The sequence below is a fragment of the Sebastes umbrosus genome, chromosome 13, assembly GCF_015220745.1.
Source record: "Sebastes umbrosus isolate fSebUmb1 chromosome 13, fSebUmb1.pri, whole genome shotgun sequence".
Taxonomy (NCBI): Eukaryota; Metazoa; Chordata; class Actinopteri; order Perciformes; family Sebastidae; genus Sebastes; species Sebastes umbrosus.
Window position 1 is genome coordinate 15,861,556 of NC_051281.1, and position 27,715 is coordinate 15,889,270.

The following is a 27,715-nucleotide window of genomic DNA, read 5'->3' on the forward strand; positions in this document are numbered from 1 at the left end:
AAACTAAACTGAATATCTTTGAGTTGTGGACAAAACAAGACATTTGAGGATGTAATCTTGGGCTTTGGGAAACACTGATTGACATTTTTCACCATTTTCTGAAATGTTATAGACCAAATAACTAATGAACAATGAAAATAGTCTTTAGTTGCAGCCCTAGAATGATTGCATTGTCCTAAGCAGTTTGAAAAATGTCCACAACCTCTTGGGATGGTCTAAAACCTCCACTGAAGTAATTAAAAAAACTGCTTGGTGCCCGATGTGAAAACATCCTCATTAAAATCTGATTATGTTGAAAGATTGGTGGTTTTCACAAAGTCCCAACTCAAGTAAATTCCCTGCCTGCTGTATGATTGCCATGACATAATGATAATACGCCCTAGAGGGAATTCCTTCGCACTAATGCAAAAAAATTGGTTTGCTCTTTGCAGGGATAACAAAGGAATCCCCAGAATTCCCTGTGTCATCTGCGCGGCCCGCCTGAGAAAGAATTCAGAGAGGTCTGCGAGGTCCCGCTCCCTTCATTGTTGATTCAGCGGCACACACCCCCACCCAGGACCCATAAATGGAGGCAGCCCTTTGTGCGAGGGGAGTGGAGCAGATTTACTGCGGATGGTCTCCCCACAAAGGACCACGGCACTGTCACAACAGGACCAGGATCAGCTGCTGCCTCTTTCACACAGTGTGATTTAACGCCATGCTTCACACAGACACTGATGCAGACACAACTTCTGCAACCACTCAGCATCCATGTGAGAGGGCCCTCTTCCCTATCTCTGGATACAACCACCACTAAGATGACTTATCTTGTAGACTACTTAATTACTTTTGCTTACATTACTTTAATTTCAGTCTTACTATCGTGCTGTAGGTCCAGAAGTCCAATATTTACGACCTATTCTCTTAGGGCTAGGCAATATGAGGATAGATATTGACAAGACGATGTAAAATTGTCTATAGTATATATTTTTCTATATTGTTTCTGTCGAGACATAGGCTAGGCCTATATTTATTTATTTTTTCTCCATAATATCACTTAAAACTGGTATGTTAATTTTGCACAAGCACCTCTTAAATGAGAATAAGTATACAACAATAGGCTTTACTACGTGGTTATTCATCCCGTTCTCTAGGGCGTCAACTGCAGACGCTTTGTCACGGCTGTCGGAGTTCAATACCACCACACAAGGCACCCTTTAGCGACGAACTGGGCTTTCTATTAACTACAATGGAAACCCATCGCGGCAACGTGCTATATTGTGATATATGATTTTGGCCATATCGCCCAGCCCTATTATCTCTTAACTTCCCTGACATGCCCTCATATTTTATACTATGTCATCACAGATTTTGTGTGATAAGTAATACTCTAGATTCAATAATTTATTGCCATATCAACCGCAGTAAGCAACACTATAATCTAAGATGTAGACGAATCCGCATCAATTTTACATGCCTCTGTGGTGCTATATAAATGTAATTATCAGAAGGGGTGGGCATTGACTTCAGTCTATCAGAAGTCCTTTATTTTATTGCAAAAACAGCCATCTGTTTCAACTTTGCATTCTGGTTATTAGTAGGTTTCTTGGCCCACCAGCCAAAAAAAAGAAATGCCTAGGCCAACTGTGCATGCTGGGCATGCTCCCTTGTCTCTCCAATAGCTTGTGGGTTTGGTTTCCTCCACCCATCTCTGTTATATTGACTTCATTACTGTGAAACAGAAGGAGCTGGCCCTTCTGTCTCACCGGGGTTTGAGTTTCAGAGCTTTTAAGACTTAATCATTTCAGCATGAAGGTGGCAAATCAGTGAAATCCAACCATTAACACTGGCACCAGATTGCTACAAAGATGTCAAATCCTCTCAGGATTGCTAAATCAGCATGAAATGTAATAAATTTGACATGCCTCTGTGTGCTGTATAAATGTCATTATCAATTAGACTGGGCCTAAATTTAAGTATTACGTTTAAAATAACAACACCCATCTGTTTGCACTACATTGTAGACATCACTACGGTTTTATGCCAATGCCAACTGTGCATTTTGGGCGTGTTTCCGCGCCTCTCTGAAAACTTTGGGGTTTGGTTTCCTCCACCCATCTCTGTCATGTTGACTTCATCACTTTGTAACTCAAGGAGCTGGCCCTTCTGGCTCACCAGATTTTGAGTTTCAGAGCTTCTAATGTCTAATAATTTTAGCATGAAGGTGAATTACAACTATCAACAATAACTAACAATTTACATCTCAACAAAATCTGAACAAAACCCGGGTTCACATATGAAATTAAAAGATCTGAAATTTAGTTTGTAGATTAGAATGAAAGGAAATTACAGTTTTTAGTGTGAATTTCCCTCAAACTTGAAAGTTTAAATCACACTGTATAGGAGGAAGCCACTGTTGTTTATCGGATTGAGACGTAGATTATGTGAGCAACATTTATCTTTAACTGTTTAACTTCTACCAATTATCAAACCTATGGAATATATATGTGTAACATTAGAAAAGGGCTCTGATTCCTTACCCACAAATGAAACTTAATATCTTCTTCACCAGTGATTTGACCAGGGGGGCCACACAGACCTTCCTCAAGTCAGCGTTCACTTTGTTCGTACTAAAGTGCAGCTAATCTGTGAAGAAAAGCCTCGTCACCTGCAGGGGTCCACCTGTTCGACCTGCACCATCTCTCCGGTTTCTCTGTTCCCACTGACCTGAGACAATACGAGGCCGGGCAGCTTCACCTCCTCTCACAGCTCGTGTTACACAACCACCCAGGGCTAAAGTGGACATGAAAGTGCTGTTTGTGGGGTTGGGTGAAACCAGGTAAAGGCAGCTACACACTCACAGAGACACACACAGACTTAAGCAATCGATTGTTTGTTCTTTAGATTTATCAATAGAAGATTTACAGTTTTGCAAGCATGCAAAGATGTACTTACATTTGTCATATCTCTACACTGTACCTCATCAGTTGTGGGGGAATGTAATTTTTGTAGGTTGCATCTGTAGTGTTGCAACTAACAATTATTTTGATTGTCGATTAATCTGTTGATTATTTTCTGGATTAATCGATCAAACAGTGTTTCCCAAAGCCCAAGATGACGTCCTCAAATGTTTGGTTTTGTCCACAACTCAGAGATATTCAGTTTACTGTCATAGAGGAGTAAAGAAACCAGAAAATATTCACATTTAAGAAGCTGGATTAAGACATATTTTGCTTTGTTTTCTTAAAAAATTAAATAAACCAATTAATCGATTATCAAAATAGTTGACAACTAATTGATTATCATTGCTGTTTTACTCATCTGTTCCTATAAAACAAATATAAATGCACTGTAAATTAGCTTCGGCTATGTAAGCCATGCCATGCATGATATGATGCGTATCTGTCCATATAAAAGCTCTTAATTTGTTTTGATTGGCTCATCAAGATTACCGTGAACTAGCAGGAATAATGATGCAATCAGTGTTAATCAGTGTCTAATTAATATTTAATTCAATTGAGGGATACAATTTCTAAAGGTCATAAAATGTTTTATTGTCATTGCACAATTGCTGATTCTACTGGGTTAATATGGAGCATACAAATGTCGGATCCTGACTGTATAGTGGACTTGTACTGCTCCACATCATGTTTGTTAGATAGACACTAAGGATTATGACTCTAAGGATTAAACATTAGGACCAGATCTAAGATACTGCACTGTACTTCAAAGTGAAATGTGACGATTTAGGACAGAGAGAAACAGGTGAAGGATTTCATAAAAAAGAATTGGGAAAGTTTCATGGTGTTATCTATTAGTTAAATTTTCTTTACCATATTCACCTGCGGTGTCTTCAAAATGTATGGCATTTTACAATCCATATCTTTAAAGGCTGTTTTCTCAAAATGAGTTTCTTCTCATACTGTGAGCCAGAAATCTCCACTTTAATAGCACTTACTTACACCAAACTTTCCAGTGTCATTCATATCTATATTCTGAAGGTTTTTACAGAGGAGTTTGTTCATATATCATTCATAGCCTGATTTATACAACATTATATTCCTAAAAACATGGCGAAAATTTACTTTTTATTGCTGTTGATGGTATTTTCTGATTTATTTATCTATTTATTATTGTGATAAAAAGGGATATCCAAAAATCCCTCAGTAAAAACCTTTGACTTTAATATGTCAACAAAATTAAACTTTTTGAACCTGGCTTTAGCCAACGTTCAGATTTTTGTTCTGTAAATTGATGCAAATTAGCACATATTTAATAAAATAATGCCTTGTTTGCATATTTAAACATAAAAATTCAGAAAACTTGTAATACAAAAAATATTTGTCTTAATGTAAGTAATCAACTGGGGAAGTTTCATGGTAATATCTATTAGTTTAATATTTTACCCTATTCACCTGTAGTGTCTCCCCTTATCTCCGACAGAGACTGGGACGCCTGGTTGTATGAATGAGGTGACGCATCTTTATCAATGAAAGAATTATCTTTCATTAATAAGAGGTCACTGGACTGGTTACATCAGTGAAGAGGCTTGTGAGGCATCTGTTACCAAACCCACAGCAACAGAGATGCCATTCACATATTTCTCACACCAAAACCCTCCCAAAGTCATTTGCTGCAATTAGGAATGTGGTTTAAACCGCAGCACACACCCCTCTGCCACTGCCTGCCAACACACAGAGAAACACACACTTTCTGACTTCAACAATGCCCACATTGTGTTGTGTTCTGCTGAGGGATTGTGGCTCAGACTGGTTCAAACTTCACACCAGCATCAAACAGATACTTTGATAAAGTGAGCGGGCGATACAATGAAGCTGTTTTATGTTTCCTGCAGGTTCAGACGACAACAAAGCTGCCGGCTCATATCACTGCTGCTGGTGGGTGGAAACATCAAACCTCTTAAATGCCGGCTTTTCAGGAACTATGAAGGATCATCTTCATACTTTAGGAGAAAGAATTTCTTAAACCTGGATGATGATAAACACCACAAAGCACCACAAAAACAACAATGATGAGCTTTTTGACGGGAAGTCAGTGTTGAGATGTCCTGAGGTGACTGAACATCTCTCTCATGAACACAGAACCACAAAACCTTTCTGTATATTATTACTTATTTATGAACATGGTCCTTAGCAGGTGTTATTAATGAGAGCATGTATTAATATTTTATTCATTCTTGGATGCCCTAAACCAGACTATATTGTCCATTTTCAAGTAGTCACACAGTAAATCTGTTTTTTCCCCCCCAATAAATCCTGATAGTGACTGAAATGCCATCCCTTCCAAAGATAGTTCAGCCTGTTAGTGACCGACAGCAGCTTGTCTCCGTCTCTGGCTGAATCTGGGAGGTTTATTTGTTCAGCTGAGTGAAACACTTGTTGTTTATCTGCTTCCACCCAACTGAAATAGCAAAACAACCTTAGTGTGTCATTTGTCTTCTTGTATATAAACCTGTAGATACTTTGTATATGACTGATCACAGCCCTCTCTTATGTATATATATATATACTGTATATAAAACACACAAGCTACGCAATGTTAAAATACAGATTTCATATATCATAGTTTGATTCTAATGGCATTATTGTTTTATTGTTTATTGTTTTTGACTCTTTGAATAAGGCATTTAGAAGGAAAAGGAGAAATTCATTTAAATTGTCATATGATATACAGGAAGATAAGATTTGATCTTGGTGATATTCATTTTGTCAAAAGCTATTCTAATGTTTCTCAACTATCTCTGACACAATTTTTTCCCGTAAACTTCTGACTTTATTCTCATAATATTACGACTTTTTTTCTCGTAAACTTCTGACTTTATTCTCATAATATTACGACTTTTTTTCTCGTAAACTTCTGACTTTATTCTCATAATATTACAACTTTTTTCTCGTAAACTTCTGACTTTATTCTCATAATATTACAGCTTTTTTCTCGTAAACCTATGACTTCATTCTCATAATAATACGACTTTTTTCTTGTAAACGTCCGACTCTATTCTCATAATATTACGACTTTTTTCTCGTAGACTTCTGACTTTATTCAAATAATATTACAACTTTTTTCTCATAAACTTCTGACTTTACTCTTATAATATTACGACTTTTTTTCTCGTAAACCTTTGACTTTATTCTCGTAATATTATTGCTTTATTCTCAAAATCTCAAATTTATTTTTTTTACCTCAATGTGGCCCTAATACTCAAAACATATACCTCAAATTTATATGACCCAAAAAATGCTGACTGTCCCTTTACTCCCTTTCCTGCTGTTGGCCCTGATGGCCGGAGGCGGCGCTCTGGAGCTCAGAAACCTGCTGGAGATTACCCAGCAGCTGCAGCCTCCCTTCAGTCAAACAGCACCGGGCAGAGCGGAGAGGAGCAGCGGGTCAGCGGCTCATAACTTTACTGCAACACATCTGGACTAGACGCTGCGATGCTGCCGCTGCTGCAGAGAGGACCCTCTGCTGCTTATGTTGCACTTTTATTATTTCATTTTCTGGAGCCAACTTTGGTGCATACCTTCAACCTGGACACCAGTCATGTCATCAGGAAAGCCGGAGAGCCTGGGAGTCTGTTCGGGTTCTCGCTCGCCATGCACCGGCAGCTCAACCCGGATAAAACAATGTGAGTAATGCATTTAACTCTCTTCTGCTCTGTGTGCTTTCATCTGCCTCTGGCTGTGGTTGTCAAAAGTGCACCTGAAGGGACAAGTTCAGTTAAATTACTCACAGAAGTCAATCTTAACTTTTAAAAGATCCATAACTTAATTTCCATCTGTCTAAAAGGTCATCCTGTACAGGAAGCATTTTGTTAATTTAGGGATTCTGCCTTTGCAAGAATAATAAACTGATTTACATCCACTGGTTGTGATGTCAGGCAACCTATAAAAGTTACTGTAGTAACTGTGTTTTTGTGTTTTTGTCATGTTTTGTTCTAATTTTCAATAGAAGTCTCCCTGTGGTGCTTTACATATAAAATGTTAAACACCCTAAAGACAACAAGTGAAAAAACAATGGTTACAACTGTGATGCAAATAAGGTCAAACTGAAGGAGCACTGAGAGGAGAGCTGTAGTGTTGCAGCTGTTGGTCGATTAATCGGTTGTTATATACACTATTTTGTGAATCAATTGATAATTTAGGCAATTTATCAAGACAAGAAGTAAGTAGTGATTATCTGGATCGCTTCTGGGGATTTGCTGCTTTACTCATTTTTATAACATTGTAAATTAAGCAGCTTTGGACTGTTTGTGAGAGTAAACGAGCAATTTGCACCCTATTTTCTGACATGTTACTGACTAATAATAAAAAAAAGAATTGATAGATTAATTTATTTTGAAAATAATGGTTATAAACCAAAGATAAATGATTGATATTTAAACTTTTTTTGAAGTCACAGCTTTTTCTCAAAGTATTTAGTGAGTTACATTTATTTTTTCCCCTGTTAATATCCTTAATTTCCTGCTAATGAGTGGTGTTTGGTGGGGTTCTCTGTAAAACTGTTCAACAGTAAGGACTAAGCAGGTGTATTTCCACACAAAATAAACCAGTTTGATTTATGAGCAGCACTGAGGAGGGATGACTTCAGTGAGTGTTAAGTTGACTAATGCATCCTCTGTTCTCAGCTGTTGCACATTTCAGGCAGACATTCACATGTGCCCAAATAAGAGTAAAGAGTGGTTAGATTGTAAAGCAGCATTTCAAGGATTCCTGCCTATGCTACAGTAAATAATTCCCTTTGGCCAGCCCTGAGGGAGCAGGACAGACAGCAGTGTAGTGAGCCTGCATGGTCAAGCTGCCACACAGAGTGTAACAGTGGTAAAGTGAGGAGAGGGGATGGCATGTCAAAGCCTGCGACGAGCGTGAGGCTGCATGCAAGAGCTGCTTTGTTATCCACTGGTTAGCAGACATAAGACCCTGCAGCATGTTGAGAAACAGAGAGCCCGGATAAGAAGCCCTGATAACAGGACTGGGAGAAATTTCCCAAAGATCACATAGATTAGGCTCAATATGTGAAATCTTTATCTAACAAGTGTTTTGACTACTGTGCAAAGGCAGCTCATGGTGTAGTCGTGAGTCTACTGGCCATGCAAAACCTGAAAAAGATGTCTTACAAAGATTCTTCTGTGCACAAAGAAGCCGGCATCCTTGACATTTGTCAGAGTTGACAAGAGTCAAGAGAGCGAAAGTCATATTTGTCGGGCAAACAGAGGCTCGAAATGTGACACTGGGCTGATAGTTTGGTTTTCAGCCAGTAAAAGTAAGAGGAGAGTGAAGATTCACTTCTCTTACATGAGGATCAGTGAAGAAGCTGCTCCAGTATTACTACATACTTCACAAAATCTTCACAAAACACGTGCAAAAACTGCTTCTTGAGAACAGAAACAAACAGCATTAATGCATCAGCTCATTATTTTTGGGGATTGGAGGCACTATTGATTATTCGAATGAAAGAAATTAATCAGCAACAATTTTGCTAATAGTTTTTTTAAAGGCTGCAACTAACGATTATTTCCATTGTTAATCTGTTGATTATATTCCCAATTAGTTGTTTGGTCTAGTTGGCGATCGATTTAATAGTTGACATCTTATCAATTAATCGTTGCAGCTCTAATTGTTTTCAAGGAAAATGCTGAATAAATGTCTGGTTCTGACCTCTCAAATGTGAAGATTTACATGCTTTTTCATCATATATGATAGTAAACTGAATATTTTGGAGTTTTGAACTTTTGTTCAGACAAAAAAATAACTCTTAAGACATCACCTTGGGTTCTGGACACTTAAAATGGGCATTTTTACTATTCTCGGACATTTTATAGGCGTATCAACTATAGCTTCAACACTAGAAAATAAAAAAATAGAAAATAGAAAAATTGTGAAAAAATGACGCAAGATGACACCGTCAAATGTTCTTGTTGTCTGAGCCACCAAAACTGAGAAATATTCAGTTTACAATCACACTAGACAAAGAACGCATAACATCCTCGTGATTAAGAAGCTTGAATTAGAGAAAGTTTGTAATTTTTGCTTAAAAAGTGAAAAATAGTTTCCTATTAATTGTCGACCCAAATGCTTCGAAGCTTCGACCGTTGCCATGGTAATCAAACTCCAAATAAGTATTTGAATGCTTTGTTTGTTTTTTTAGTATTCAAGTATATAATAAAATGTATAAATCCCCAAATAACCCATGTAATAAGGAATAATCTCACAACATTTTCATTATTCATATTCAACATTAATTATTATTAGTTATTCTAGAGGTGCATGTGTGTACAGTTGTGCGGCAGCGGCACTGTCTGAAACGGGGGAGATGGAGACGAACAGAAGAACATGTTAGCCTGCTGCGCCACGAAACTTCGAATATTTCTCATCGAAGCTTCGAAGCCCAAAAAATGGTATTCGGGACAGTCCTACTAATGAATAATCAACTATAATTGTTTCAGCTCTACTGGCAATTAACTTATTTACAACAACATACAGTATGTTACTGTGTTACTGTAACGAAACGCTCAACGCTGCACGTTATTGTAACTGACAGCAGTTCCCCCTCCACGGCCACGATCTCAGCTCCAAATCCTCACGTGACCCTGAGATTATCAGCCGGACGAGTCAAGTGAGAGCTCAGTAGAGCACTCAGGAGTAGGTAATGAACAGCAGCCCTGTCTAACTTAAAGCTGCGAGCCACATTGAAGCCAGCAACGCGTCACACACTCTGCATCTGTCTCTTTTTGTTCTTATATGAACATGTTTAAGATGATCACTAGCAGCTGTAAAACTCTACAGGCTGTCACTGCGTACAGTAATATACTCTAATGTCAAACCCCCAACTGGCCTTTCATCCCTTCAGAGCTAAAAGCCAAACCCACTTTACTGCAATTAAAAAACAAATCTTCTGGCAATTAAAGTGATTTGTTTTTCATATTGCTTACAACCATTTGTGCAACTCTCCCCATGTTGTTCCTCTAATGGGTTCATTGAAAGCAGCTTCTCACAGTGTTTATGGTGTCATTAGGCCTTCCTTCTCACATTGGTTTGTGATGAGAGGAAGAAACACGGACATCCATGTTTCAACATGAGACTGAACATAATGTGGCGTCTCGCAGAGAGGCAACTGGATGCCTCCTCCATGAATAATGTGTCGGGTTAATGATGTGGATATAACATCCTCTGAATGAAACCAGAGAAAAAGGGACATTTGACTGGACATGCACGGCCATCTGTGCACATGTAACCTGATAGATTAAAACGCATCAGTGAATCATTAGTCGAGACATTCCTGACAAACTTCACTCTGAAGTTTGAAAGAGATTGAAAGTATGGTTAATAAACAAAGGCGACTTTGTCTTTGTTTTCAACTTTATTCTTTACTTAAAGTTCTTGATCTGTAGTGAATATTCATGATTTCCTCTGTGATGTGTACCCAGCCAATCAGCACCAATCAAAGTATGCGTGTGTGTGTAAACTGAAACAGTTAGAACAGCTGCAGCAGTTCTTGTGGCATTGAGTGCACAGCTGTGAGAGCACTGGACCACATCTGTTAACAAAGACCAGTGAGATCACTGTGTAAACCCACACCAGTCACTGTGTGTTCGCATTTACACTACACTGAAAGACACGCTGCATGATGGGACGTGGTTTCACACACTGTTGCCTGGCCGATGCTGGATTCAGACTCTGTAGCGGTTGTAGTGTAGGAATCTATATCAGCATCGCAAGCACACATTGCATTCATTTCTGCTGCAGGAAGTAAGATAAACTACAGGAATTACTTTTTCCAAACTGAAAAACTAGTGTCTGCTAGACGGGCATGTTGCATTGCCAGTTACTTGCTAAATTCTACAACTGTCACTTTCCAGAGTAGCTCTGCTATTAAATCGAAGGAGTTTTCCTTCACCTGTGTTACTGTCTCTTCATAAATGTGGTGCCTTCCTGCATAACCACCTGTGAAATCTAAATAGGGCTGAAACTAACAAATATTTTCGTTAAAGATGAATCTGCTGATTATTATCTCGATTAATGATTTTGTGTATAAGATGTCAGGAAATAGTGGAAAATTCCTGTTGAAATTTCCACACAGTCGAAGGTTGTCTAATTTGATAGCTTGTTGAATTTGACAAACCAGCCGGTTAGACTGTTATCAAGTCATTAAATGTGAGATATCATTGGTTGTAGTGTTCTCATGCAGTGTGTTGAAACTCTGATTAAAATACCAAGTTAAACCGCAGCCAATGAAGACAGAGTCGTAGTGAGGTTGACCATCTACTGTCACACTTCCTCATTGACGTGCTGGTGAAAACTTTAAATAAAAGAATACAAAAATATTCAGTCGTTTTTTTAACTAAATGCATTGTACATACAGTAGCTGTAAATATGAATATACACTCTATAGTAGCAGTTATCATGGCTACTGGCATTGTTTTAGCTTGTATACAATTGTAAACAAAAACGTTTTTAAACAACTTATCAAACTTATCCGAAATCTTGACTACTATATGATCCTTAACGTGTCTACCATCAAATGAATCAACTTATGGCATTGCCTCTATGATGCTTCAATGTGGATGCTAGCGGATTGAATTCAGACCGGGCTCACGTCTGCCATGCTTTCTACTAAACCAGGGTTGCGTTCGAAAAGTCCTAACCACTTTTCCTTGACCTCGATGGAAAACGTCATGAGGTCATGGAAAGATGAGAAGGACAATTCATAGGGACTTAGGAAAAGACAACCGCGGTGTTGAGAAAATCCGACTGCACTTTCACTAGGCTCCGTAATTATGATGCGACGGCGGCGGATGTTAGTGACGCAAGTCTGCCGCGGTGAAACTACAGTGTTCTGAAGATGGACTACATGTGTTAAGAATACACGGAGGGAGCAGCGCCTTTTGTAGTCCGTGAATAACAGGAACTGACAAATAATTTGAATTCACACATGAATTTCTTTAACTGTAAAGTAATTATTCCCATCTCGTTTTTTTACATATAATTGCTTAAAGAAGAATAAATGCCTTGAAAGGCAACACAGTGGTTATAAGCCTTATAGATGTGGGTCAGAAGTGGCCTGCTACACCCACAAGTAGGTTTTATCAGCGATTAACATGGTCGATCACCTAAAGAAGAAATAAAAGAAGACGACAGCGTAGCGTGACCATGACCGCGACCGTAGTAATTATGACAGGAGCAAAATGGCGTGGAGGTCGGGGGCGATGGATGGAACACAAAACACAGGGTTTTCACCCAGGAACCCGGGATTCACATCCCATACGTGTAGTTGTCTTTGTTTTCAAAAAGCGTTAAGTTTCACTTTTCAAACGTAGTTGTTTTAAACCAAAACACAATCTTTTCCCCTAAACTTAAGTGGTTTTGTTGCCTAAAGCTAAACAAGCTGTTTTGTTTGTGTTCAAAATGTAACGTTTCATTCAGTTTTACAGTGTTAGAAGTTTCTTTTAAGTTTCACTTTTACAGCGTAGTAGGCATAGCAGGCCCCTGCTGAACCACATGTATGAGGCTTATACATTTAATGATCTGATAACAGTTGAATCGGGTGCAGTCCAAACCCAAAAATATTCTGTTTACTGTCATATATGACAAAGAAAAGCATCAAATCCTGACATTTGAGAAGCTGATTCATTTTCTGTTGATTGACTAATCAATTAATCTTTGCTGCTCTTAATCTAAAGCAGTCTCATTTAATGTATTGTTTCAACTCCGAGGTAATCTGCGAGTCTGTAGATTGCAGTGGTGTTATGTTGGAAAATATTATTATATAATATATATCTGTATATCAAATATAAAATAACAACATCATCAATGTGCCTAATGTTCCGCAGTTCTTGTAGCTCTAAACTACTGTAGCTCAGAAGCTGAAATGTCAAACTGAATCTCACTTTGTAAAGGCTCTTGTTTGTATTTGCATATCACTGGGCTTTGTTTGAGGAGAGAGTTTGCTGTTTGGTCTTCAGTCTCACATCAGACCTCCTCAGGAGAGTCCTCGTTTAACAAGTGAAGAGCCAACGGGGCTGTATGGTCCCACAGATCAATAGGTTACTGGGGGAACTTCAGAGTCACAGGGAAGAGAAAAGGGTGGAGAGGATTTCCTCTCCGTCCTTTGAGAAAATTCCAATACAGTAAGAATGCTGGTCAGCTCACACATGATGGTGCAGCTTACCATTGTGTCATGTGCTATTTGCATTATTGTTCCATAGGGCTGCCCCCTCTCAGTCGATTAGTCGACTAATCAGTCGTTTTGGTCTTAGTCGACTAAGATTTCTTCAGTCAATGAGTCACTTTTTATGCGTTTTTTTTCATGCTGAATGACTTCTTTCCAAGAAACTTATGATCATCTCTGGTAAACACAAGATTTAAAGTGTGTGATTCTTTGTGGAGAAACTTAGTTTTCTAGATCTGTCGATTAAATTAACTAATTGATTAGTCAACAAAATGGTACAAGTGTTAGTCGACTAAGACTTTCTTTGGTCAGCACTAATTTTTACCCCAAATCACATTAAGGGAAATTTAATACAAAGGTAAAAACTCTTATTTCAGCAGTTTTGACAATCATACTAATGATACTATACTTTAGTGTGAAATATCTTATGTGGCCTTATCAGGCAGATTTTTTTAAATTTTTTTTAAATTGACTTGGGCTACCCAGTCATTAGTGACTGATGGATCCAGTAGTCGGATGTCATTTTCAGGGTTACAGAAGAAACTTTCAGAGATGGCGGAACAGTTTTAAGTCCAAATCAAGCCATAGTCTCAAGTCTTTATAAGTCCATGGTGAGTCAGTTTAAGTCTGGATGCTCACCAAATGTCACATTTCAGAATTGTGTGTTAATAGTTTAGATGTATAGTTGAGTTGTTTAATAGCCATGACACGAAGTCTCTTTAATTGATATGCATAATCATACTGCAGCTATGCAAGTTCAGTCCATCATTGCCTTATATTTATTTAAAACTGGCGGTCATCAGCTAAAAGTGGAAAACCGACCTTTGTTTGTTTTTGTCTGAAATGAAGAACCCATTTTTTAAAAATTACTAAGAAATTAGAGTGACAGACATGTCTCCATTATCATGTAAACTGCGTCTGTACCGTGCAAGAGCAGAAGGACAGACATAACAACAGAAGCGGTGTTCGCGGTTCATGGTGAACAAGATGTTGTGGCAATTCGAAGGTTAAATATAAAACTATGAAAACTTGTGTGAAAAACAGAAATGTAGTCTAATATAAGGTGATTCCAAGTGGACTTTTATTCTTTGAGGGAAATGTGCTTCTCTGTTGATTTCTCAGTATGACTTTTCTATGCAGGATGAACTCAGGCTGCTACTGACAGGAAATAATACGACCTGTTTTGGTTTTCTCTCTCCATCTCTCAAGTTCTGCAATATACAGCTTGCAAGATCAGCAAGTTGTCACCACATTTCAATTATGTTCATTTGATGTGCTGCAAAAAGACGTGATAATACACAAAGAGAAAGCAACCAAATTAAATAATCCAGTGTCGTTGTTCTGCCGTCCCGAACATCTCCAGTAAATGAATAATAGGCTGGTTACATTATTAAGATTTTTTCCATTTTATTTTTTTACCTGCAGATTAAGTCAGGTCCCAAAACATTCATTACATCAAATTGTAGATAAAAGTCCAAATTCACAAATACTGTGATTTGAGTTCATTTAAAATCACATACTGTGAGAGATATCTCAGATATTTTGTTTGTGTCAAGTTGTGTAAAAGAAAGTTGATGAACCATCGTCTCTTCATGCTGGTTGAGGCTGCAAGAGGATGTGGGTTTAGGGGAGACGCTGTGTTCAATGAACTCTGTTTGAACTGAACATGCTCCAAATTGTCTGCTTCACTGCTTCTTTGCCCTCCGCAGAATGACAGGACAATAGTCTACTGTCCCGTATCGAGGTTTTGTTTCTTATCACAAAATACAACAGCTCTTTGTACACAACCAGCTTTTCACAGCCTGCTAAATCATCCTTCCTGTTAAATATGCAATATGTGCATTAATCAAAGACATGTAGAGAAACAGCTTTATGTCTGTTATGTTCATTTTTACTACTATTAAGTAATAGTACCAGAGGGGACAGAGCTTACAGGCTCTGGAAGGACCCGCCAGAGTCAGAATCATCTTTTAAATCTGCACAGTCTCGCATAGGAGCTATTTGAGACTTAGCAACTCCTCTTCATCCTCAATGAAGATTTCCTTTAATTTGTCACCTATTTATATTGTTATTAATTCATTTATTGCTTTTATTTGATAGTCTCAGTTTAGATACAGACAGGAAACAGAGAGAGAGAGAGAGAGAGAGGGGTATGGAGGTATGACCTAAACTTCACCATTAGGCCCTATATTGTTCTTAATTATTGTTGATACGACAATTATAGAGGTATTTGCAGCACAGCTACATGTAATTTAATTGTAGAAAAATGTTCACCTGAAACACATGTCAGCTTTTACTGTCAGTGGGCTGTTTTCTAGACTTAACTTTGACGATGAAATGAAGAAGTGAAACCAATTCCCCTAACAGCGGTAGCAACAATATCAGCTTTGCAAGACAGCCGACCTACGTCCTTTTTCTAGACAGGAAATGCCATCACTGTCACTATCAGAATAGTCTATCTTCTCACATACATGTACTAAATTCAAGAAGCTGCTGAAGGTGACGACTGGTAGCTACATCAAAAAGTAAATCTCAGTACTTAGTCTTGGAATGCTTCAGAAAATAATAATTTGATTATATGTCTTTTTTTCTTCAGGCTGTTGATTGGAGCACCCAGAGCCAGAGCGTTGGGAAAACAGACCGCCAACATCACAGGAGGCCTTTATAAATGTGAAATCAGTCAGTCCAATGATTGTGAGCGCATTGAGTTTGATAATGAAGGTGAGTTATCTGTTTGTCTGTCTACATATACTGTATTGTTTCAAAATGTCTACAATGAATATAAACGCTCACCTCTTTGTCTTGTGTTCCTGAATTTTGAAAGAGAACGTCCATGTCGAGAACAAGGAGAATCAGTGGATGGGGGTGACGGTTCAGAGCCAGGGACCTGGGGGAAAGATTGTGGTGAGTCAAACTGAGCGTCAGTCCTGGTGTGGTCTTATCTGCTACTGAGGTATGAAGTTAAACTCAGCTGCGTTTTGTAATTTCAGACTTGTGCTCATCGCTATCAGAGGCGCATGTTTGTGAACACGCCTCAGGAGTCCCGGGACATCACCGGGCGCTGTTACGTCCTGAGTCAGGACCTGACCATCGACTCGTCCTCTGATGAGGATGGAGGTAACTGGAACTTCTGCGAGGGCCGAGCCAGAGGCCACGAGATGTTCGGATCTTGCCAGCAGGGATTGGCTGCCACCTTCACCAAGGACTACCATTACGTGGTGTTTGGAGCACCAGGAGCTTACAACTGGAAAGGTCACTAACAACACACACACACACACACACACACACACACAGTGCTTTACAGTATTTACTGGGAGAGTCAACTTTCTCATTCTGTTAAAATAAGTAATGGGTTGTTTGTACTCTGTTTTTTTATTCTAAGGCATTGTAAGAGTGGAGCAAAAGAACAACACTTTGCTAGAGATGGGAGTGTATGATGACGGCCCGTTTGAAGTTGGAGATGAACATCTCTTGAACCCCGAGCTTGTGCCTGTACCTGCCAACAGCTACCTCGGTGAGTGCCTACCGACAAAACGGATGTAGCAACTGCACATGTGTGGGTCACATGTATCCTGTGGTTGGTTCAGTGATGCACTGTGGTTACTTCCTCTGTAGCATTGCTTAAAATCTGGCACGTTTTACTGATATGTTTTGTAGTTTTGCTTCGAGATTAGTGTTTATTATTGCGTGAAAATCTTTTTTTATTTACTGCTGCCATAAATCAGCTCAATAAACACAATACCTGGATCCTGAAATCAAAGCAGCTAAATAAAATTCTGCCATCACTATTTTTATTATTTACACTTCTGCTTTTCCTACCGTGACGTGTTAAAATGTCTTCCGTGAAAAAGTCCTACAAAGGCATAAAATGACCAAGAATACACCCAGTGGCCACTTTATTGGGCACACCTGAGCAATCTATTGCAATTCAATACAACAGCTCTGCCATAAATTCTGCCTTTACAAAGTTTATATGTTTATATGACTTTGTTGTAAATGTGTTAATTCAATTAATGTGTTACTGAGGTCATAGTTAAAGGAGCTGATGTACTGGACTACATTATATTGAGAGGTGTTTCTATTTTTTTGTCCTTGACATGTCATAGCAGGGTAAACACAGGTGTAATTGATCAAATTAATTATGGTCACATTCTATTTAGTGTGTCACAGCCGTTCCAGTGACGCAGCATGCACACTACGAGGGTCCTGGCCGACCTAAATGGAACAGGGTCATAATTAATGTTATTAATTACACCTGTGAAAAGGCTGCTGTGGGCCTATTTACATGCATGCCGGTGGAAGACTATACTCTGGTAGTTTGGGCAAAATGGTATTTTTCATTTGCACATCTGAAATGACAAACTTGCTTGAGAGGAAACATGCAGCTCAGGTTTTTGATTATATTTTTTAATGAAATTCATCACTCCTTTTGTTAGTAGTTTCCACAGTATTGTTACCAGTTGATTACATTTCTGCTAAAAAAGTTTTGGAGCCACTGCAGTTAACATAAATTTGCATATTAGAACCAGGCCAACAATGGCAGGTAGCGCAGGGGAACTCACTGTTCCAGATCAGGGAGAAAAGGGGGTAAAAGAAACCTGTTCTTCAGCGTAAAATCTGATATTTATGTCCTACAACATCTTTCTCTCTGAAGGATTCTCCCTCGACACGGGACACAGCATCACACAAACTCGTGGCCTGACGGTGGTGGCTGGAGCACCCAGAGCCAATCACAGTGGAGCTGTGGTCCTGTTGAAGAAACAGAGCGAAGCCTCCAGCAGACTTCTGGTGGAGCACACCCTGTACGGGCCAGGACTCGCATCCTCCTTTGGCTACGATGTGGCGGTGGTGGACCTGAATGGTGACGGGTAGGAAACTTTTTCACCGCCTTGATTTAATTTGTCATAAAAACATCTGTTAAAGCTTTGAGATTTTAAAATCCTGACTTCCTTTAAGGTCACTTTATTGTAATGGTATATTATCTGTTTCAATGGGAGGTCATGTTCTATATGAGACTTGTAAATATTTACCTCCCTTCTTTGATCTAGATGGCAAGACATAGTTGTAGGAGCTCCTCAGTTCTACATGAAGGACAGAGACGTTGGAGGAGCTGCTTACGTCTACATCAACCAGGCAGGAAGGTGGGAAGGAATCACGCCCATCCGTCTAAACGGGACCAAAGACTCCATGTTTGGACTGGCAGTGGAGAACATTGGAGACATCAACCAAGACTCATATGAAGGTAATCTAGCTGTCACTTTGTAGCTTATTAGTGTTTTCTCTTTTAATGTTTGTCACATAAACTGGTTTCTTTCTCATGCAGACATTGCCGTCGGAGCTCCTCATGATGACGGCGGTGCAGGGAAAGTCTACATTTATCATGGCTCTGCACAAGGAATCAAAACCAGCCCTGCACAGGTCGGTGTTGTGGAGCTTTGTTTAGTAAACCGGCTGTAATCAATATTTTCATATAAACAACGGATCATATACGGATACTAAATCACTGGGGGACCCCTTTGATAAAGCTGATAATTTGTCAGTGTTGTGTTCACAGCTTATTTCTGCTGCCTCCAAGTGGCCAAAACGTCAGTTAATGCAGGTTTGAGCTCTTTAGACACACCCTGTCAGGAAACAGGAGAAGGGGGGAAACCATGGATGTATAACTGGAGAACTGGATACAGCATTGTAGGCGGGCTCGCGTTCATTTCTATGAGAGTTGCTCAGTGGCGCATGAGGCCAAAGAGTGATTAAGTACCCGATCGCCAGGTGATGTGGCTAGATGTGGATGTAGTTTTCGCTGCGGAATCAGTTTGACATCTTCCCTCAAACACATAGTGAAGACCATTCTGTCTGCTTCTCTCTGAAAGTGCAGTTAGTGACGGTGTGGGACTATGGTAGCTCTGACAGCTGGACGGAGTAGCAGTGGGGGGCGGGACTTAGCAAAGCGTCAATTGGCTGGCAACCGCTGGCAGTCGGCTGGGAGGGGAAATTCTAGGTGGCTGCATCTGTATAAGAAACTTTTCATATGTTCAAAACATTGATTTGTCTTGACCTTCCTGTGGACCGGGGCTGCAAAAATGGGGCCCCTATGATGATCAATAAAGCATTTCATTAATACATAGTCTCGCTCTGGAACCAGACTTATTGAGGTACTCCTTATCAAAAGTCTGCAACTCATTTCGGCTCCTGATGCTAAAGAAGTAACATTTCAATGTTATGTTATTTTATAAAGTTTTTTTTAAAGTTTTAATTCTTTCTTAAATTACTCCTTCATTACAGGTCCTTTCAGGAAAAGAGCACAACGTGCGACTCTTTGGATATTCTCTGGCAGGGAACATGGACTTGGACAGTAACTCGTATCCAGACGTGGCTGTCGGCTCTCTGACGGACACAGCTCTGATCTACAGGTAATTATTACACATTAGAAGTCAATTTAAACCTCACTGATTTATACCACAAATTCATTTAACAACCTTTCTCTCAGGGCACGGCCAGTCATTAGCCTCAGGAGAGATGTCAAAATATCTCCACAGGAAATTGACCTTACAATCAAAACCTGTGGTAACAGCATTTGGTAGGTGTTTTAATATTCTTACATTTCAACAGACCTCATAATCAAAACTTCCTCTGTTAGAATTGTTAATAAATCCATGTCCTGTCCTTAGTTTCACTGTGGACGCATGCTTCACCTGCAAAGCAAACCCTGCATCTTACAACACAAGACTAAGTAAGTGAAATGGTTAAAAAAAAAAAAAACACCTTCTGTTACAAATCCCAGATTTATTCAGTTGTTCTTACTTAAACCTGCTTCCCTCTTCACTGCAGCTCTCGGCTACTCTGTCGAGGCGGACGGAGATCGCAGGAAACACGGGCTTCCCTCCAGAGTGATGTTCCTCAACAAATCCCGCACTGAAACAGACTTCCAGTTTAACGGCACCTTGGACCTCCGCGGCCAAAACCAGAAATCATGCATCAAGATAACAGCCAAACTGAAGGTGAAACATATCTCCAATATAGTTAAACCACAATTTAGAGAGAGCAACAGTCAGGAACAATTTGAGTTAGTCTGCGGCGCTTGTTGGAGCAATTTACTGAAAGATATGCTCACACTCAGCCAATGCTTCTTGCAAAATATGTTGGAGCTAGTAAAACAGAGCAGTATATTTAGGTATTTTTGTAGCAACACATCTGAGCACTCGCACACACTCCTCGTATAGCCGCTCAGGCAGCACTGAGGAGAGCCAATCAGGAGCCAGTTGTGATATAGACTGCAGACAGTTTTTCCAAAAATGTCTACAGCAAAGGATTGATTTTTTGGAAAGTGTAAACAGAGAAAGATTTCTCCTGTATAATAAAACGTCACGTAGAAGTAAATATTATAATCCATACTATGTTGTTTGTTTCTGATTTGCACAGGATAACATTAAGGACAAGATGCGCAGCATTCCCATCGAGGTGTCTGCAGACATTGTGGGTACTAAACGACAGAAGACGAGGAACGGCCTCCCTCAACTCATGCCCATATTAGACTCCTCTCAACCGAGCAAAGACGTCATTGAGGTAAACATTCACACTACAACATTTATTATTAAATTAATGACAAAAGCAAAGTTTGTATTTAGTTTTGTTGTTATTTATTGTTGCTGCAGGTCAACTTTGTAAAAGAGGGATGTGGAAGGGATCATATCTGCCGAAGTAACCTGAAGATGGAGTACAAATTATACTACAAACAAAGCAACCTAGACGTGTACTCCCCATTACCCACGTGAGTAAAATGTGATCTTAAAATGAGGTCAAATTCATTAATTAAATCTGCATTGAACATTTTTAATATTAACAATCACATGACTTTGTGGAAAGTTAAACAACTGCTTGTATTTCCAATCCCAATGAGAGTCAACATCCAGCTCTGCCACAATTAACTGTTTTTTTTGGTTTTTGGGCCACACATACTGTAGGCAGTATGGTGAAGTCTCACTGTTCCAACAAACCAGAAAATATTACTTACATTCACCAGAAACATGACTCTAAGGCTGCTTTACCTACATGTATGTTGCTCTGGGTCTGCTGGATGTACAAGTGGGCAATGGTTGGATAAAATGTTTGTCATAACAGCTTGAAAAGCCAATTTTAATATATGAAAACATAAATACTGTATATTCAACATTTGAAATGCTTTTTCCATAAAACTCAACTTGAGGTGTGTGGTTATGTTTGTGTATTTGCAGCAAGAACAACGTCCCTGTGTTTCATCTGAATTACGAGAGGAAGGACTTGGCTGTGCGTGTGACAGTCAACAACATGAATGAAGATGATGCTTACGAGGCAAAACTGGTGGGGACTTTCCCAGATACGCTGTCTTATTCTGGAGTGCGCTCACATCAAACAACGGTAAACAAGACCACCCCTGAACAAGAGTATAAGTGCAACGTTACAGCAACACTAGTGCACCGTAATACCACCTACAAATGAGATAAAAGGTTGCTCCACTAGTGGAGCAAAAAGTAAGATTTGGCCTGAGGGTGGCGCTTAAATTTTATCGTTACCATTTTAACATGGGCTGGGGATTTTGGCCGTCGCCATCTTGGTTTATGCAACCAGAAGTGATACGAGAGGGTGGAGCAACCGAACGCTGAATACGACATTTTTAGTCGACCAAAAAGGTTATAATGTTATTAACTGAAAACACACTGTGAAAGGGTTAAAGTTGTGAGACAAAAACACAGACAACTCCCAAACCAGACAACGCCATGGTAGCGACCTGTCAATCACAAGGTAGCCCCGCCCTAAAGCATACCCTGCTTTATGGTCTATTTGACTCTGAATTGGACCATAATTTACTAAATGAACATCATGCTGTACTGAAGAAGACTTAAAACTAGCAATTGAGACCATAAACTCATGTTTACAATGTTTACTGAGGTAATAAATCAAGTGAGAAGTAGGGTCATTTTCTCATAGACTTTTATACAATCAGACTTCTTTTTGCAACCAGAGGAGTCGCCCCCTGCTGGATATTAGAAAGAATGCAAGTTTAAGGCAGTTCAGCATTGGCTTCACTTCTCAGACCTAGAGTTAGCCCACCGTACCCAGCCCTATTTAGCATGTTATGTAACATGTTAGTATGGTTACAATATTAACATATGAACAGGTTGCAGTGTTTACATGTTACAGCTATGCCTAAGTACAGTGCATGTTAGGATCAACATCGTAGTGATGCATTTTAGCATGCTCTGTTAGCATTAGTAAACCTGACATTGATTTAGTGTTAAGTTTTAGTATCTTGTCATGAAAAAAATGTTGGACGAGTGTAAATTTGGACCTCATGGTGGCGCTAGATGAAAAGTTAGTGGATCTTTAAAGCCATTAGGATTCCTCCTCTGGGGATCATAAATATTTGTACAAAATTTTATAGAAATCCATCTAACAGTTGTGGACATAAGTCAGCCGAGTGACAGCCATTACCTCGTGAAATACCACTGAAAAAAAGTACGAATGTTTTAAAAATGTATGCCAGAACTACTACATATTCTAAGTACTTTCTGACTTACTAATTGTATAGTGACCATCCAGGTGTAAAATGTGTTCCTTTCCAGATGGAAAAGCCGATCATCTGTACAGCCAATCAGAACGGCTCTCAAGCAGACTGTGAGCTGGGGAACCCTTTTAAGAGAGACTCAAAGGTACCGACTTGTTTCACATATTCATACTGCCACTTAGTTGTTGTACTTCAAATGTGACAGATGTGTTTTATTTTCCTTCAGGCTACATTTTACATCATCCTGAGCACCGTGGGTATGACTCTCGACACCACAGAGATTGACATCGACCTGCAGCTCCAAACGTAAACACTGCTGCTGCATACTTTTTCCTGTATTTTAAGATAAGTTGCCATTAACATAAATACAAGTATTGTACTATATTGGTGTATTTTTGTTTCTTTCAGAACAAGTGTGCAAGAAAACATTGCCCCTGTTAAAGTGAAAGCTAAAGTAATCATTGAATTGCCGTTGACGGTCAGTGGGTAAGAGTGTTAAACTGTTGTTTGACTACTAATAAACATAAAGTGCCTCCAACAGTATGTGAAATAAAGATGTTTGCTTGTTTTCATCAGGGAGGCCAGCCCTAATCAGGTTTCTTTTGGAGGTGTTGTGAAAGGTGAAAGTGCCATGAAGACAGAAGAAGAGATTGGAAGTTTGATTACTTATAAATTCAGAGTAAGTTTATTCATCTGACCTGCTTCTATGTATTATTATTATATTCACTGCTGTCATATCATATGATAGTCTTAGTATGGTAACACATTGATTTCTCCTTCAGATAAACAACTTGTGGAAGTCTTTGCAGCCTTCAGTCAAAGCCTCGCTTCACATTCATTGGCCCAAATATAACAAAAACGGTAAATGGCTTCTGTACCTGGTGAAGATCACCGCTACAGGACCGGAGGAGGTCTTTTGCTCTCCCGAGTCTGAAATCAACTCTCTCAAACACATCCAGGTAGGAGTTTTAAACCTTTACTTACATGCATTTACTAGAAGTCAGCCATTACAGCAAACCTGCACTGCTTAATTCCTCTTTAAATTAATGAGAAGAAATGTACTTTCAGGAGACGTTCAGGACAAAACGGGAAATTGGAGAAAGAAAAACTGTTGGCAAAATGTCTTCACTGTCAGACAAGAAAAAAGTTTTGGTGAGTCTTTGTATGGATATATTCACATTTGTTTATAAACAGTTGCAAAATGTAACTAACTTTACTCAAGTGTACTGTGCCAGGGTTATTATCGTAAACTAAAACTAAAATAGGCAGTGAAAAATATTTTTAGTACACTGAAACTAAATAAAACGATATCCTAGAAAAGAAACACTAAAACTAAACTGAAATGATATTGCCTGGATAAATAAAATAAAATAAAATAATAAAATGAAAATGAACATAAATTAATTTCAGTTTTAGTTTTTAACTTTATTGTATCACTACTGAAAAAGGAGACAGCATGAAATTCCCTCAATTTTCGTTACATTGAACCACAGAAACTGAACGGACTTGAGGATGTGAATACTTCCTCCATCACTGTTTTTAAAGGTGTAATAGATTGTTGATGTCTCTCTTCTTCCCAGACGTGTGACAGTGGGATCAAATGTGTGGTGCTCCGGTGCCCCCTACAGGGCCTGGACGGTACCACAGTAGAGCTGAGATCTCGTCTCTGGAACTCAACCTTTATTGAGGTGACACACTCTATTTTAATTGTTTCCACGCGTCTCATCTGTGATTTGGTATCACCGTCTTACCTTTGTTTTTGTTTTTACACAGGATTACGCCTCTATTTCAAACATGCATATCGTTGTGAAGGCCTCCCTCGTCTTCCACACTCAGGCTAAAAACATGATCCTGAGAACTCCTCACACTGATGTAAGCAGCTCAACAGCTATCAAATAATTATTAACATTTTTATCTTGGTCCTAACTCACCTGGTCTCTTGGTTTCTGGTGTTTTATTGCAGGTGACAGTGTCAGTGTCCCCTGAAGGTGCCGTAGCGCAGCACACTGGAGTTCCCTGGTGGATCATACTGGTGGCTGTTCTAGCAGGCATCTTGATTTTGGCTTTGTTGGTGTTTCTGCTCTGGAAGGTGAGTACAGCACAGAGACGTTACACCTTCATGTCACCCATGTTTAGTAATTCAAGACGAAAATATGTATATAGAGATAAAACATAAACTCTATTGAGCCCTTATTTTAGGACATTAGGTCAGACAAGGTGTAGTCTGTGAAGAGTAAAAGATGTGAAAAAAGTTGTAAACTTGAAAAATGAATATATTCACTTTACTTGCTAGTTTTTATTTGCTGGTTACAGATTTAGAAATAATCTGTGGTTTCATATTACTGTGAATACCTTTATATATATTTTTGTGTTGTCAAATTAAGAATTTGAAAGGCCTCACAGTGGGCTGTGGTAAAACACTAAACACTAATGTGATTAATTGAAAATCAAAATATTGGAGATTAATCAACATTTAAAGGAAAAATTGGCCCCACCATCAGAGAACTAGCGGCGATGAAGGCCGACTGTTGCGTCGCCTCACGTCTCCTTTTTGTTTTGGCCGACAAGTTGCATTTGAACACACCGCAAAGACTACAGTTGACGGCCAGTTACCACGCATGTTCTGCTCCTGCGTGAGAGTAAATAACTCTCCGTACCAGCATGCGCCGGTAGTCTGTATTCATCATTCAAAAAGGGAAACAGGAAGACCGAGGAGAGCGGATATACAAGCCGTTGTTATGATGCGTACATGAAACAAAGCGGTGCTTGCCGAGATGAGATGAAAATGAAAAATGAGAAGAGCCTTCTGTGCTTTTCGTCTTGACTTTACTCGTTGGCTTGCCTTCCTCCCATCCGTTTCTCTTCTCGTGTACTGATTCGAACAGCCAATCAGAGTGATTTCTCTCACCGACGAACTCCGCCAACGACTCAACATGCTGAATTGGCCAAAAAGCCTCTGACACGGGCAGACTAGAGCCAACGGAAGAACTAGGCCGACAGACAGTTACCGATGGCCACAAACTGTCCGATGGCAGACCGTCGACTTGGTGCGTCAGGGCCTTTAGTCGACTAAGATTTCTTTATTGAATTATTCATTTTTCATGCTTTGCTTATGAAACTTATGAGCACATCTCTGGTGAACACAAGATTTAAAGTGGTTTTCTTTTTCTGATTCTTTGTGGAGAAACTCAGTTTTACAGATCTGTTGATTAAATCAACTTATCGATAAGTCGACAAAATCAAGAGTATTATTCGACTAAGCGTTTCTTTGGTCGGGGTCAGCCCTACTTTGTTCATAACGCACACTGTTTATTGTCTGAAGAAAGAATGAATTCATTCATTCAGCCGGTGACTTAGAGGTTATAATATTCTGTAGATGTTCTGCTAAGCAAGTAACATTTAGTTTTTGTTAGGTGACATTTGAGCATCAACACTGGACTCTCCAGATAAAGTATTATGTTAATAAAATGTATTTTCTCTGAGATTTTTATAAAAGAAATCATAACAGCCATATTGACTATTATCACTGATTCAGTTTGTCACTCTTAACACTTGATCACCTTGTTGCTCCCCCTCAGTGTGGTTTCTTCAAGAGAGCAACAAAAGACCAATACGATGCTGCGTATCAAAAGGCAGAGATCCATGTTCAGCCCTCTGACAAAGACAAACTGTCTGCTGAGGCCTGATTTATCCTCTCTGAACAGGGGTAAAAAAACAGCTGTCCGCATGGAGTGTGACTACTGCAGCAACTAACTAATGAACTCACTTCACAGACAAATCCGCTGACTTCATGCAGAAAAATTCAATCAGACACATATTGTACTGAGGAAAATTTACATTAACCAAAAACTTTTTAGCCTAAATGAAACATAAAATAAATATTGTATTGATAAAGTGATATTTGTACAATATGTGTCTCTGAATTTTGCCAAGAAATTAATGCATTTTCTTACCAGCAGGCTTAATATTTTCTGCAGGTGCTTTTGCTGACATCGCTTTTACTGCTTGGCTGTTTGAATTAAAAACCGCAAAGCATGCTTAACATTCCTGCACTTCTCTCCTCTTGTTGTTTACAGTATGCATGAACATTTCAGATATCTTTCAGTTTTTAATGATGCATCGTGTTCTTTAAAATCTCCCCTCCCAGTGTGGATTCTTCAAACGCTCCAAACAAGAGGACAGCGTCCCTCGCTACCACGCGGTGCGGATAAGAAAGGAAACTCCTCCTGAGTATAAAGATGGAAAAGTCAAGCTTGATCCTTTTGAGAAAAAGCAGTGGATGACGACTTGGGTCGACGATGAAAGTTACTCATGACTGATTTTTATGTTCAAATGATTTTTGCAAACAGTCTCAAGCCACAAACACGATGAACTTTGCTTTTTCTTGTTCACTCGGTGAACAGCAGTGATTTTCCTTTTTCAGGAATTAGTTGGGTTCATGTCTTTGGTTTTTTACACTGTATAGATGATGAAATGTTTCTTTAATGTAAGTTTTGTATATATTTAAATACTTCTGCACACTGTATATTTATTTTTTGATAAAAAATAATTTCATGCAGCCAAAGAATTTTTAGTCTTATGTGTGTCCTCGAGCAGATGGACAAGCGACAAAGTTTACTACTGTTTCTATGGAGTTGTGCTGTCTCACTAAAAGCTGAAAGTCTATGCAAGGACGGTACAGCTATCTCAGTGTCATGTGAATATAAATCAGTATTTTTTTTTTCTGTTGTGTTTTATGTGTCAGTACTTTTCAACAAAAATGCTTCTGTTCAATTTGGAATGACATTTAGGTACATTATAATTTCACAATAATTAAAGGTGCACAAATCTTTGATTGATTCTTCTCACTGTTGAGGTGTTCAGGTAGCATCCACTGTACTGTAGGTCATCACTGAAGGTCCATGTTAGGAATCCAAAGGGAAGATGGACAAAAGAAACTGAAATGTTTGTTTTATAGATTCAAAGTCTTGTTGAATTGTCAAGTGTAATAAAATGCTTAAAAGCTGATTGCTG

At 39.1% G+C, this 27,715-nt stretch overlaps 1 protein-coding gene across 4 annotated transcripts; it reads left to right on the forward strand.

The window, feature by feature from the left end:
• The first annotated feature begins 6,332 nt into the window (after positions 1–6,332).
• On the forward strand, positions 6,333–27,709 carry itga6a (integrin, alpha 6a). Of its 4 annotated transcripts, XM_037789404.1 has the most exons (26): positions 6,334–6,625; positions 15,761–15,885; positions 15,989–16,068; positions 16,155–16,416; positions 16,547–16,678; positions 17,819–18,032; positions 18,213–18,406; positions 18,488–18,582; positions 19,444–19,571; positions 19,649–19,738; positions 19,830–19,891; positions 19,990–20,159; positions 20,581–20,724; positions 20,814–20,929; positions 21,393–21,555; positions 22,761–22,847; positions 22,929–23,008; positions 23,111–23,188; positions 23,279–23,381; positions 23,485–23,661; positions 23,771–23,854; positions 24,283–24,390; positions 24,476–24,574; positions 24,666–24,791; positions 26,281–26,408; positions 26,850–26,988. In XM_037789404.1, the coding sequence occupies exons 1-25, from the start codon at positions 6,435–6,437 to the stop codon at positions 26,386–26,388; spliced, it is 3,216 nt and encodes a 1,071-aa protein (XP_037645332.1). In that variant the 5' UTR covers positions 6,334–6,434; the 3' UTR covers positions 26,389–26,408; positions 26,850–26,988. The 4 variants fall into 4 exon arrangements, 3 of the variants coding, with proteins under 3 accessions (XP_037645332.1, XP_037645331.1, XP_037645333.1); XM_037789403.1 differs by lacking the exon at positions 26,281–26,408 and having other exon boundaries at positions 26,850–27,709; XM_037789405.1 differs by lacking the exons at positions 23,771–23,854; positions 24,283–24,390; positions 24,476–24,574; positions 24,666–24,791 and having other exon boundaries at positions 23,485–23,630; positions 26,850–27,709.
• The last annotated feature ends 6 nt before the right edge of the window (positions 27,710–27,715 follow it).

Excerpts from the sequence above, each read along its gene's own strand:
- itga6a (XM_037789403.1), top strand. The coding sequence starts at position 6,435 with ATGCTGCCGCTGCTGCAGAGAGGACCCTCTGCTGCTTATGTTGCACTT. Across the intron at positions 18,033-18,212 it reads GTGGACCTGAATGGTGACGG|ATGGCAAGACATAGTTGTAG; the intron begins GTAGGAAACTTT and ends TCTTTGATCTAG. Across the intron at positions 18,407-18,487 it reads CAACCAAGACTCATATGAAG|ACATTGCCGTCGGAGCTCCT; the intron begins GTAATCTAGCTG and ends TTTCTCATGCAG.